Source organism: Calonectris borealis, chromosome 23, assembly GCF_964195595.1.
Source record: "Calonectris borealis chromosome 23, bCalBor7.hap1.2, whole genome shotgun sequence".
NCBI classification, from domain to species: Eukaryota; Metazoa; Chordata; class Aves; order Procellariiformes; family Procellariidae; genus Calonectris; species Calonectris borealis.
Genome location: NC_134334.1, coordinates 3,500,060 through 3,512,259, shown reverse-complemented (window position 1 = coordinate 3,512,259; position 12,200 = coordinate 3,500,060). Strand labels below are relative to the sequence as shown.

The 12,200-nt window shown below is 44.4% G+C and overlaps 1 protein-coding gene across 1 annotated transcript; it reads left to right on the top strand.

Annotated features, from left to right (window-relative positions):
• Window positions 1-383: 383 nt before the first annotated feature.
• Window positions 384-10,243, top strand: SCNN1D (sodium channel epithelial 1 subunit delta). The gene is made up of 12 exons (XM_075172065.1): window positions 384-703; window positions 1,572-1,824; window positions 3,246-3,439; window positions 4,889-4,992; window positions 5,414-5,577; window positions 6,160-6,258; window positions 6,881-6,998; window positions 7,547-7,625; window positions 8,269-8,326; window positions 9,103-9,158; window positions 9,482-9,557; window positions 9,830-10,243. The coding sequence occupies exons 1-12, from the start codon at window positions 384-386 to the stop codon at window positions 10,241-10,243; spliced, it is 1,935 nt and encodes a 644-aa protein (XP_075028166.1).
• The last annotated feature ends 1,957 nt before the right edge of the window (window positions 10,244-12,200 follow it).

Here is a 12,200-nt window from a genome sequence, read left to right as displayed (position 1 = left end):
CAATGTTTCAGAATGAAATGTTGGTCCTTAGTGTTCTTAGAAAGAAGAAAACTACACACCCCTTTGGCTGCAGACTTCTCAGCAGCTTGTGTGTTAGTAACGTCAACTTTGCGTATCCATATAACAGAGAAGTCGTAGTGTGAGTGTGGTAGAATGCCTCAAGTTATTCGGCAGCAGCATGCAGAACGTTTGACCTCTTTGCTACTTCCTGATGTCCAAACTCTGGACAGACAGATGAGTCTCAGCTCACAGTTATTTTCAGCTTTTGCTAATAACAAACTCGTAGGCGCCCTGTTTGAAAGAGTCCATAGATTGGCCATGGTCTTTGTAACAAGCTAAGAAGATTTTTTTTCTTTTTTATTGAACAGAAACAGACTTAGAGGATGGAGCAGGAAGTGGCAAGAGAAGAAGAAGAGAAGAAAGAAGGCTTGATTGAGTTTTATGATTCCTTCAAGGATATGTTTGAGTTCTTCTGTAAGAACACAACAATCCACGGCACCATCCGCCTGGTATGCTCAGACAGCAACAGGATGAAAACAGCTTTTTGGACTCTGCTTTTACTTGCCAGCTTTGGCATGTTATACTGGCAATTTGCACTGATGTTCAGCCAGTACTGGGCCTACCCTGTTGTCCTGACCATGTCAATGCACTCAGAGCCCAAGATGTTTCCAGCAATTACCATCTGCAATCTGGACCCATACAGGTAACTGGTGCTTTCCCCTTGGCTGTAGTCACGTCTTTACAGTCACAAGGGTTCGGGAAGGGTCAGCAACCTTATGACTGCAGCCCGGAGGAGGCTGAAGCTCGAGGGAGGCCAGCAGAGGGAGGTCTCTCTGCCTTACAGAGGTGGAAAGGGACTATTGTTATTTCCAAACTGGTTTTAGGATAAGATCTTGCTGGGAATTGTGCAACAGCATGTAGCAGTTTATTTCATGCACTGAGTCAGGATAGAGGGAACTCTACCTTGTGACTTGGTTCAAGCTGCTAACTGATTTTGTGCTCTGATAAAAACAGCCTTTCCCTGAAAAACATGGTTACTGTGTGTATTCATCTGTAACTAAACTACCAGTCTCTGGAATACGCATGCTAGAGCTGATTCTGCTTGGGTTTTCGTACCGCAGAGTGGCTTTAAGGAAACAATATAAGTTCTATGGAAGTCTGTGTGGTCCTGCTTGTCAAACAAGGCTCACGCAGTAGTGGCAAGTTATCGAGAAGTTTCAAATTACGTAGTAAAGGAATTATGTAATTTCTTTGGATTAATTATCTAATTGGCTGACAGGAAGGCCAGTTCGTGCAGCTGATGTTGCACAGCTACAAGTTCTGAGGTTTTCAGTGGAAGATCCAGCAACTGGAAATTCAGCTACCGGAGCTCCTAATATATTAATTTATTGAAGTTAGGTATGCTAAGCATAGGAACCATAACTGCTGGCTTTTCTCACACAGACATCAAGGTCTGCAGAGACCAGGAGAGTAGCCTTTCCATAGATACTGTGAGGGTACATAAAATAAAGTGCTTTTGCCTAATAGAAACATGGATATTCACAAATAGCTAATACTTCTGTTCCCTGCAGATTTGGACTGGTTAGCGAGCATTTGGTTCAATTGGATCACATGGCAGAGGAATCTATCACTTTTTTGTATGGCATCAACACATCAGCCAGCTTTTTCCACATGAATGAGAAAAACGTCCACGTAAAAGACTTGCCAAGCATAGGAAATCTCAGCAGATCTAGCTTCAAGCTGAGCCAAAACTTCTCACTCTTGAGAATGCCTGACCACAACAACAGGTCAGGGAAGAAACATTCCAGCGTGGGCTTCAGGCTGGTAAGTGCGTGTCCTCCTGGAGACTTTGACCTGGCTGCCGAGGGGAGCAGCGAGGACCGGCCGCTCCCCGAGGGGCAGGGCCCATCCCGCAGTACCTGAGCCAGCGAGCAGGGGAAGCTCACCGAGGGTGGCCAGGTCCGACCGAGGGTCCAGCTCAGCGGGCAAGTTCGTGGCCGTGAGGCAGGTTCAAGGTCAGGCCGTGAAGCCAGCCCGCTGGATCGACAGGGTCCGCGGGGAGGCAGGACCTGGCTGGAAGGCAGCAGCCCAAAACGGGGCTGAAGGCCCCGAGCTGAGCTTAAATGGGCTGCGGGGCCCACGGGCGGAGGGTGTGGGTGCAGGCCCCAGGTGAGGCCGCTCAGGGCCCTTAAGGCCCTTAAGGCCTTAAGGCAAAGATCTCACAAGGTACATTCAAAAATATGGGTGAAAAAATAGACAGTTTCAGTGCTGTGTAATGACGGCTTGGAGGACGTTTCGGGAGAGTCCATCCCTGCCTCTAACAGTTTTATGGCCAGGATTCTTGCGAAGTGAAACAATAGCAACATCAATGGTCTTACACGGCTGTAAGGTCCTTCTGGTAGTGACAAATTCAGGAGAGAATGGTGGCAGCAGGCTATGGGAACCATTGTGCCCCTTTCTAAAAATATACAAAACATCTAGACTTGGCAGGTGAGCCTAGAAGTAACGGAGAAACAACATGGGAGGCTTCCCTGGCTGAATACATGCTGTGGTACTGGGGGCACTAGAAATGTTGCAGATAAAATGAAAGATGGCGATAACAAATCAAGAGGATGAACACAATAAATGTGTATCGGTGACTTTGGAGAAGAATGCAAACGCTTCAGATTCTTCATATCAAAACCAGGGTTAGCACAGACCGAAGAGCAGAAGCTATGAGAGGGAGATTGATGTGGCTTGAAAGGCCAGCAATTTTTGCCTGATTGTTATTGTCCTGCCCTATCCTGAAGTCCTTCACCAGGCACGCTTTCACCAGAACCTGTGGGTGTTCACCTCTCTAAGGCCTGAGGAAGAACAAAGAAACCGTCTCAGGACTTGGTTCATGATTCATGGGTTGTAGAGGATTCCCACCAGCCCTGTCCTTCCTTCTCCCAAGGAACCTGAGTTTGCTTGTCTGCTCTCTTCTCCCACCTCTTTTCCCCTGCGCTCATTCTCCTGAGATGAAGTAACACAGCTAATTCAGCTTCAAGGAGAGAAGGTGCTTAGCACATGACAAGAGGTCCCTTCCAACCTCAGCCATTCTGTGATTCTCTGATAACTAAAACGATCAGAGACTTCACTTTCTGGAAAAATAGAGTCTCCCCTTGTCCCTGTATCCAGTATTGCCTTTACCCCCTGATCTCTGTTACCCTTTGGCTGTTGTGTCCTGGCTGTGCTGAATGGCTCCCTCTCTTCTTTTCTTCCAGTGCAATGCCACAGGTGGGAATTGCTTCTACAAGACCTATTCATCTGGGATGGATGCAATTCTTGAATGGTACAGGTTTCACTACATGAATATCATGTCCCAGCTACCGGTTATAATCAACATTTCTGATCATGAGGAGCAAATAGAAGATATGGTCTACTCCTGTCAGTATGATGGGGAGCCCTGCAGACCCAGGTATGTTACTTCTTGAGACGCTAATTGTGATTTCAGCAGAACTCAAAGACTTGGGAGACTGAAACTGAGCCTACACTGCACCTCACGGCATGCTGCCAGGCTGAGCCCTTGTTGGAGATCTGACTGAAAGAAAGAACAGCCTTTCGTGATCAGAGCATGGGGCTAGGAACCTAGAAATTAGCATTCTGCCATGACTTACCTCTGTGACTATGAGTTAGTGTCTTAGAGTGTCAAAGAAGCCCAAGAGAAATTCAGCAGGAATTAAACCTTTGCTGGTACAAAGATGCATTGACTGTATTCAATGGTAAATGATGACTGTCTATATGCATGGGAGGAAAGGAGCAGGAATCCTCAGATATCCAATGGATAAAAGCGGGATAAAAGCTGTAACAATTAAAAGGGGAAGAAGGCTCTCATAACTCTACTGTAGCACTTGGCCCCTGAGCACAAGGATTGTTCTCAACTATTATGCCAGGAGGACTCAGTTAATGCCAAAAGGGTCAGATGGTCTTTTGGCATCCTATTGTCCCTAGAGGCAAAGAAGTGAGCCTGCTGCACGCACCAAGGCAAAGGCGTATCTTCTTTGTCCTGCATGCCTGTGGACTCCACTGTTGGAAGCTCTTCCAAATACAACTGACATACACCACCCAAGACAACGCTGTGCCTCAGGCACACATGAGCCATTTGCTGGCCTACTTGTTTTCAGCTGATGACTTGAACAAAGTTAACAGCAATGCACTCATCTATAACATAGAATAAGCAGAAGGCAAACTTAAGTGTTTTTCTGAGCACTTTCAGCAAAGAGGAGAGGTTTACAAAGTTTGTTGTAGATCATTTAATGAGATAAGGTCCTATCTTACCTTTTCTGGAGGCAATTGACTCTTACATTCTTCTGCACTTAGTGTTTCTGATGCTTTCATGTAATATATCTCTCTCTGTGCACTTGATGGTGAGCATCATCATTTTGGTACGTGTGTTCATCCAACTCTTCTTAAGAACCCTTATAAACTGATGGAATGTGGAGGTAGACTTTGCCAGAGAAGTTCAGCATGATCATAATAAGTGGTATAACTTTTAAGAAAACAAGGAAGGAGAGAATCTATTTCTCCTATTGATTAGAGCACAGAATTGGTGTTTCTCCTATTGATTAGAGCACAGAACTTCAACCTGCCTGGTTGTTGGAACAAGCAGGGAAAAATTTAGTCTACTTGGTGGAAGGAAAAGCAAGTCAGAACTCTGAATTTGACTCCTGTGTTTGCCACTCTGGCTGTAACCTTGGGTGAGCAGTGAATCCCTGTGCACCTGATTTTTTTCCTTGTCTCCGGTGAGTTAACAACTATTTGCCATAGGCACTCCTGTACATACACACACACAAAACACATCCTACATAGAAGTAAAGATATTGCTACCCTCATAATTAAAACCCATCAAAATCTCTCTTGATTTCAGTGACTATATTCACTTTCACCACCCAGTCTTTGGAAGCTGCTATACTTTTAACAGCAAGGGAACAGACCCTTTTTGGACAGCTACAAAACCAGGAATTCCTTACGGTATGTTATTTGGCAAAGGGTGGGAAGAAGAGCTAAAGTTAATATAATTTGGCTATGGATTAAATATATGTCTTCTGTATATGACTTACCGACATACAGCCCTCTCTTCTAGTCCGGTGGCACAAATTATATACTGTGTTTGCTTGCTTCACTATGCACATGTATATAATAGCCATATCAGCCATCTCTTAACTTACAGCAAGCAGAATATTATTTTAGTTTTCAAGCAGAATATTATTACAGTTTTGGAATAGGCTGGTGCAGTTGCTACCTGCCTGCTCACCGGGTCTCTAAGGAAAAAGAATGGCTCTTCTGTGAGCTAAGACAGCAATTTGATCATGCTGAGAATTCAAGAGGTGGTGGTGTTCCTATTTTGGCCCAAAATAAGTCGTTATATGCTTCCCTTTTCTTTGGTTTACAGGACTTTCCCTTATCCTGAGAGCAGAGCAGAAGGATCACATCCCACTCTTGTCTACAGTAGCAGGTGTGAAAGTGATGATACACAACCACAACCAGACACCATTCCTTGAGCATGAAGGCTTTGACATCAGACCGGGCATTGCAACCACCATAGGCATTCAGCAGGTTAGCCACTTCCTCGAGAGCATTGTTTCTTTTCCTTCTGATTGCAGAAAGTTGTGGGGAGCTGAACGCTGTGACTGACTCATACAACGGACTTGTGGGACTCCTGTTCACTTCTTGACTCTGCATGTATATTTATGCAAGCCCCTTTTCTCTCTTCACTGTGCTCAGGTTCCCATGGGTAAAACAAAATTATTCCAAATGTGCAAGCGCCCTTTTGGTCCTCAATACATTGGGGCCTGATTTGTTTTACACTGAGGCTCTTACACCTCTTACATCTTGTTCCAGCTCTACACAGGGGGCTGCATGTCTGCATTAGGATGAGAACAAACATTCAGAAGTGATTTAGTTATTTTGACATGATGAGTTGCTGCTTGTCACCTGAACCAGTGACTGCCCATGTGCACTCACCTACCTTTACCCTGTTACTGTATATGTTTTATTAGCAAGGTATAGCTTGGCTGCTCACATCTATTACTACACTTCCTGTCCTTCATATGATGCTCCATCCAGTTAAGTTTAGATGGTGATGGCTAGGTCCAATTAAAGCTCCTAATCACTCAGGCCTCTTTTCTGTGTCCACAGGATGAGGTGAATCGCCTGGGTGGCAATTATGGGAAATGCACGACTAATGGCAATGATGTGAATGTTAAACTCCTGTACAACAACTCCTACACCCTGCAGGTATTGTCAGAGTGGCTGGCTGAGGCCCCAGCTTATTCAGAGTGGATGAATAGCAAACAAGTCATTCCTTACTCTCCAGAGAGCTTTTACAAATCAGCAGGTTCATTGCTGGAGATAACAGAGAGATCCATGTCCCTCTGAAAAGAAGCTCACAAACAGGGTGTTGTAACTTGGAATGTGTTTTACTGAGTGGGGGATACTCAGTCCCAGGCACTGGGGCTCTTCCCTCCTTGTAACACAAGAGAGATCAGACAGCGAGCCAGTCGAGGCAGCTGGACTGTTCTAGCAGGACATTCTTGGGCCACCAGGTCTTTATTTGTGGAAGTAGTTGCTCCTGGCTCTAGATGCTTGGCCTGTTTAACTGAGATGTTACTGGGCATAATGAAACAGGGAGCTTGGGAAAATTCTATCTATCTCACTGTTCAATACTGTTTTCAGAGGTAAAGCCAGGGAACGAAAAGTGAAAACCTTTTGCATCACCATGCTCTAGTAATGGCTGGTGTCTTTTTGCAGCAACAAAATCTGTGCATTGTCTCCTAGCAGCTGCATGCTACAGACTGAAGATTTGGGCACTTGAGAATTTCTGGCTTATCCAATCTGTTATGCCTTCTTTATTTTCCAGGCTTGTTTGCATTCCTGCTTTCAGCACATAATGGTTCGAAAATGTGGCTGTGGTTATTACTACTACCCACTGCCTCCCGGTGCCGAATACTGTAACTACAATAAGCAGCCTGCATGGGGTAAGAGCAGAAGACTGCTGTCTTGTCCCTGTGGGAAGGGAACACCGTCCTGCAGTAGTCACTGGTTACATGACTGCTTGGACTACTGCCCTTCTACGTTGTGCCTATTTCCTCACATCACTGAGTCCAGCCACATGGCAGACACCTTTCTGTGTATTTGCATGGATGTCAAGTTAACGCATAAAAAATCTTGATGCTATCAAGCATCCCTTTGTTAAGGACATTAACATAGGGTCAAGCTCTTTCATGTTACCAATATTGGTGGCTGTGCTGGTGCAAGACAAAGCTTTGAATAACTTCTCTTGGTTTTCTGGTTGGCCTATCCTCAGCAGATCCTTACAGGGAAGGCACCTGCATTGCACGCAGGTGATTAGCTCGGCCACGTGGAACATCCCAAAGCGCGAGTGAGGCAAAACCAGGTCTCTCTGAGAAAGTGCTGTATGCTTGGGAAGGCCAAGTGAGGGCAGAGGTTTTGGTAGCCTTCCATTTGGTAGCCTTCCATTTCCTGAGGAAGTGTCTGACTGTGTTCCTCCCATTTTTTTCACCAGGTCACTGCTTTTACCAGCTGTACAACAGGCTCAGAAATCATCACCTGAATTGTTTTGATCAGTGCCCCAAGCCTTGCCGGTAGGTCACAAAAGCAGAGCACAATAAATGTCAGCTTGCAGAGGAAAATTACACCAGTGGAAAGTAGGCAACTTAGTGGAAAATTTATGGACCAACTGGCCGACTGAATTTTGGCATTTTCTGAACCAGAGATTTCAGTCTGATGTTTGAACCCCAATGCTGAGAAAGGAAAAAGATGACAACATTAGAGAAATTAAATAAAAACTTAATGTGTGCATGACAGCAGAGACGGGAAATTGTTTTAATCACACTGAAATGTTCTATTAAGCCCAAACCAAATTGTATGTGTCATTTTTCAAGCTATATTACTTTTCTTGGTTCACCTTTTTTATTGTGGGTCAATTTCCAAATGGAAAGACATAATTTTAAAGCAAAATACCAAATTATTTTGGTTTTGAATGCATCAAAGAAAAGTTTTCAGGATTTTGAAATCATTCTAGTTTTCCTCCTGACCTGAACAGTTTTCAGGCAACCTCTGGTTTCGTTTTCTAAGCTGACTTACAAAGCTTTTTCCAAAGTTCTCAGGAGCTGCCCCCAGAACTTCTGCTTTGGGCAAGTAGTTAGCATTGTTAAACTCCTTCCTGTATTCACTTTCAAATGCCAAGAGTCATAGTGATCATAATCTCCATTTTTATCTTATCAGGGAATCACTGTACAAGGTGTCTGCCGGGACAGCTAAATGGCCATCAGCGAAGTCTCAGGTAGTCCATACAGACAACTGCTGTGTTTAGAGGGATACTGTATTTACTGTGGCTGTTGGAACACTAAAGTTAAGGGTGAAAACAATGACTCAGGCAGCAGCAATGGAAGTGGCAAATAAAGCAAACTGGTCCAAAACCTGGGCCCAAGGCAATGACCCTGTAGTTAAGATGCCAGACTAAGATGCTAGAGAGGTACATTCAGTTCCAGTTCTTATCCAAACTTCCTTCTGACTTTAAGCAATTCACCCCACTGCCTTAGTTCCCACCTACAAAATGGCATTAATGACTTTCTGCTTCCAGTGGGTGTTGTGGTGTAACAACTCACTTATTACTGTTTGTGGGGTGCTGCAGGGCTGCAGTGGAAACTCTCTGAGTCAATAGATGACCTCTTGCCATTTCCTATGTTCTAATATTAAATGGGCATTCAGGCTGTGTGACCAGGTAATTAATTCATGTGAAATAGGTGATAATGTAGATGTAAATACGACCAATACATTTTAAAAGAGGAAATTATTTGGTGGCGTTGCCATTAAAGGCAGAATTTAAGACCAGAATACTATACACACCTAAAATATCAGTGTGTATTTCCTTGCTACTCTGGCGAAATAGCTACTACAAGATAGCTATCACTATATGTTATAAACCAATCCGATACATCCTTTTTCATTATGTGCAGTAGACATTTTATTGCTTATGAAATCTACATTTACAAAGTATTAAACATACAAAAACTCAGAAGACAGGATTGCCAATAACATACATATACTCTGCTGCAGGACTGGATCCGCCAAGCTCTAAGGCATCAGAATGGATATAACTCTACCAGCAACAGGTTAGTCACTGCGAGAAGGTACTCCTGTTAAAACTTGCAGAATTTGTAGATGTTAGACTGGAAAGGGAGGACAAGAGAAAAATGTACAGGGTCATCCGATAAATTTTCCATCTTTCCTCACAACACCGTAAGACAGTCGCTTCTGTAACCTTTTTCCAAGCTCATGTCAAACACCCTCAGGAAGAAAGCTTGAGTGAGTGGTGGAACCTATGGCCTAGCCATCAGCATGTAGAATTGAGACCAGAATGCCAGCAGGACCTTCCACCAGGTGAATGACACGTGGACATCCCTCCGTTGCTAACTGCTCCCTTTCTCCAATACAGGAAGGATATTGCCAAGGTGACTATCTTCTACCAGCAACTGAACTACGAGTCTGTGAACGAGTCTCCTTTACTCTCGGTAGGTTGCACTACATCAGCTCTGAACATTGTTACCTTCCGTAGTTATGGCGTGCTCTGCCTGGTTGGAGGGAGGATTATTTACAGCCCCCAAGATGGGGTGGGATTATTCTTCTTAAGGAAGAGACTTGGAAATTTCACATTTTACACAGTCACACAAAATTACTCCCCAAATGGCAAGCAGCTAACTGACCTGCTGGCAATATGCAATAATTTCACGTTCCCAGAGCTCTGCTGTGTTTGATAAACACAACCCTTTGATTCTTTCCACAGGAGAATCTGCTTCTGTCCAGCATGGGAAGCCAATGGAGTCTCTGGTTTGGATCCTCAGTGTTGTCTGTAGTTGAAATGTTTGAGCTGCTTATAGATACACTAGTCCTGTCTCTCCTCTTCTGCTACCAAAGGTTCAGGTCAAAGAAGACGTTGAAGGTAGCTCACGCTCCTACCATCCCCAGCGTGAGCTTGACCCTGGAAAACTACCGAGTTGTGCAAGAAGAAGCTGGAAAAGATGATGATTCTGCTCATACTCACCCTTCTGGAGTGACTATTGCCATGGGCAGCAACAGTGACCTGCATCTTCACCCTCTCTCCAGCAAGGTGGAAATGCCAGAGCTTTGCCCAGGTGTGGTGCTCAATGGATTTAGGTACACGAAGGACAGCGCTTTGGAAGGGGAACTGAATAGCTAAGGATATGGTTGTGTGCGCAGAGAAGAGGGAGACTTGAAACTCCCCTGACGCTCAGGTGCTGTCAGAAAGATTGCAAGCAGAAACGTTCTCGTTCCACAATCTGTGAGCACCTAAACACCACACTGCTGAGCTTGGCAATCCTCCTCAGCTATTACCAGTTCGTTATTAAACCATCCGTCTGTCCTGGATTCAGGCTTCATGCAATGTTCTTTTGTTCCTAATGAGTATCTGGGGAGGGAAGAACTGCACTTCTACTCTCTGGGACAGTCGTGGAGTCCTCGTAAAAGCCTATTCATAGCTTTTAGCTTCTAAACCCTTGTGAGGAAATCAGCCTGTGGCTTCAGACAGGCCCATCTACATTTCACAAATGTACGCAAGAGAAAAGCCAGCCTGGCTGTTAATGGGAAGATTTCCAATGGAGGCGAAGGAGTGTGTGCTCGTGTCAGTCAGCGTTGGCTTGAGGGTGACGGAGAATGTAATAACAAGAGGTGGCTCTGATTCCAGCTTTGCTGGTAAGCCACCTCTCTGTCCTTAACCTATTAACGTTGCGTTTTGAGGACAATGCACAGAATGCTGCTGCTGAGATGCTTTTAGACTTAACCCAGATTATTTAAAATGAGACTCACTATCTTAGAGGAAAGGAAAGAGAAGAAATGGGGTTGATGATCACTTTTTTATGTCACAGATGAAGCATCTGATTTATTTAGAAGATTAAAACCATGCTGCGTTTTTGTTGCAGTCCATTTATAAATAGAGATGTTTTAATGTTAATATTTGACAGTATCTTACGTGTACATAAAATAACACATTTATTTTTAATGATGATGATGTTTGCACAGGAGCATTTTACTCTGTTATAATCTTGTTTATGACTTTCTGTAGAAAACCAGAGTTAACAAGAAATCAATGAGCTTTGTTTTGTAACTTTTTTAAATAATAAAATGCTCTGAATACAGACTATGACTGGGGGTTTAATTTGACTTTAATTTTCTCTTCAACCAATATTTGTCAATTTTTACTTCTAAGTGTTGGCTCTGGAAGAGTCTTCCTCAAAATGCCCAGACCTTACTTGCAGAAGCCTAAATGCGTAGGGCCAAATCACGAAAAGAGTTTGGGTTCCAGACACGGAGATGGGATCCTCGTAGCCTTCGGTTTGCTGCTGACATCATTGGAAGCCAAGCGCCAAGATACTTTTGAAAGTCTCACTTTTTTGCTTGAGAACCTTTTCACAGCCCAGACATCCTCCCTGCAGCGCTTCTCGCTGGATCCCTGGGCCTACCCCTGCCCCTCTTCTGCTTTTTTTTTCATTTGCAAGGAGAATCTACGGAGGTGGAGACCAAACCCAAATTAATTGTGCTGTAATACGCCAGCCAAGTTACAATGAATAGGAACACGCGGGCTGCATTGCAGTGGGTGATTCAGCCTTTTCTCTGGGTCTTCTGCACTGGGAAATACAGCTTCTTTGTTGACTGGCAAGCGTGATTTTATGCAAAACTGTACTGCCAGTGACCCTGTTGAGAAAGGATACCATGAAGAAAAAAAGCACTAAGGACAAGAAAGAGAGAAAAGGAATTAGACTTCTAAGCAGAACGTCTGGGCATGCCCTGGGAATGCAACACGTAAGTGGTGCCATGCGGTCATCACTCCAGGATGACAATGCCTGAGGTACACACACGTCTGTACGTGTGCCCGCACATACACCTCGCTCGCAAAAGAAAGCCCCTCTCAGAACTCCCAGACTTGTTACCACTGGGACTAAATGGGGAGGCTAAAAGGAAATTGATGAAAGAACCTTTATACCTGTCCCGATGCACAAAAAAAATCACTGCAGAATTCTGCATCATGTAATAGAATTTCCAGAAGGGGCAAATTTGGGGACAGAGGAGTGCAGGACCGAGGATCAAGCGGCAACACCTCGTCTCGCCGTCAGCTTTGGAACACGAGGTATGCGGGGGTA

Excerpts from the sequence above, each read along its gene's own strand:
- SCNN1D (XM_075172065.1), top strand. The coding sequence starts at position 384 with ATGGAGCAGGAAGTGGCAAGAGAAGAAGAAGAGAAGAAAGAAGGCTTG. Across the intron at positions 3,440-4,888 it reads GGGGAGCCCTGCAGACCCAG|TGACTATATTCACTTTCACC; the intron begins GTATGTTACTTC and ends TCTTGATTTCAG. Across the intron at positions 8,327-9,102 it reads GGCCATCAGCGAAGTCTCAG|GACTGGATCCGCCAAGCTCT; the intron begins GTAGTCCATACA and ends ACTCTGCTGCAG.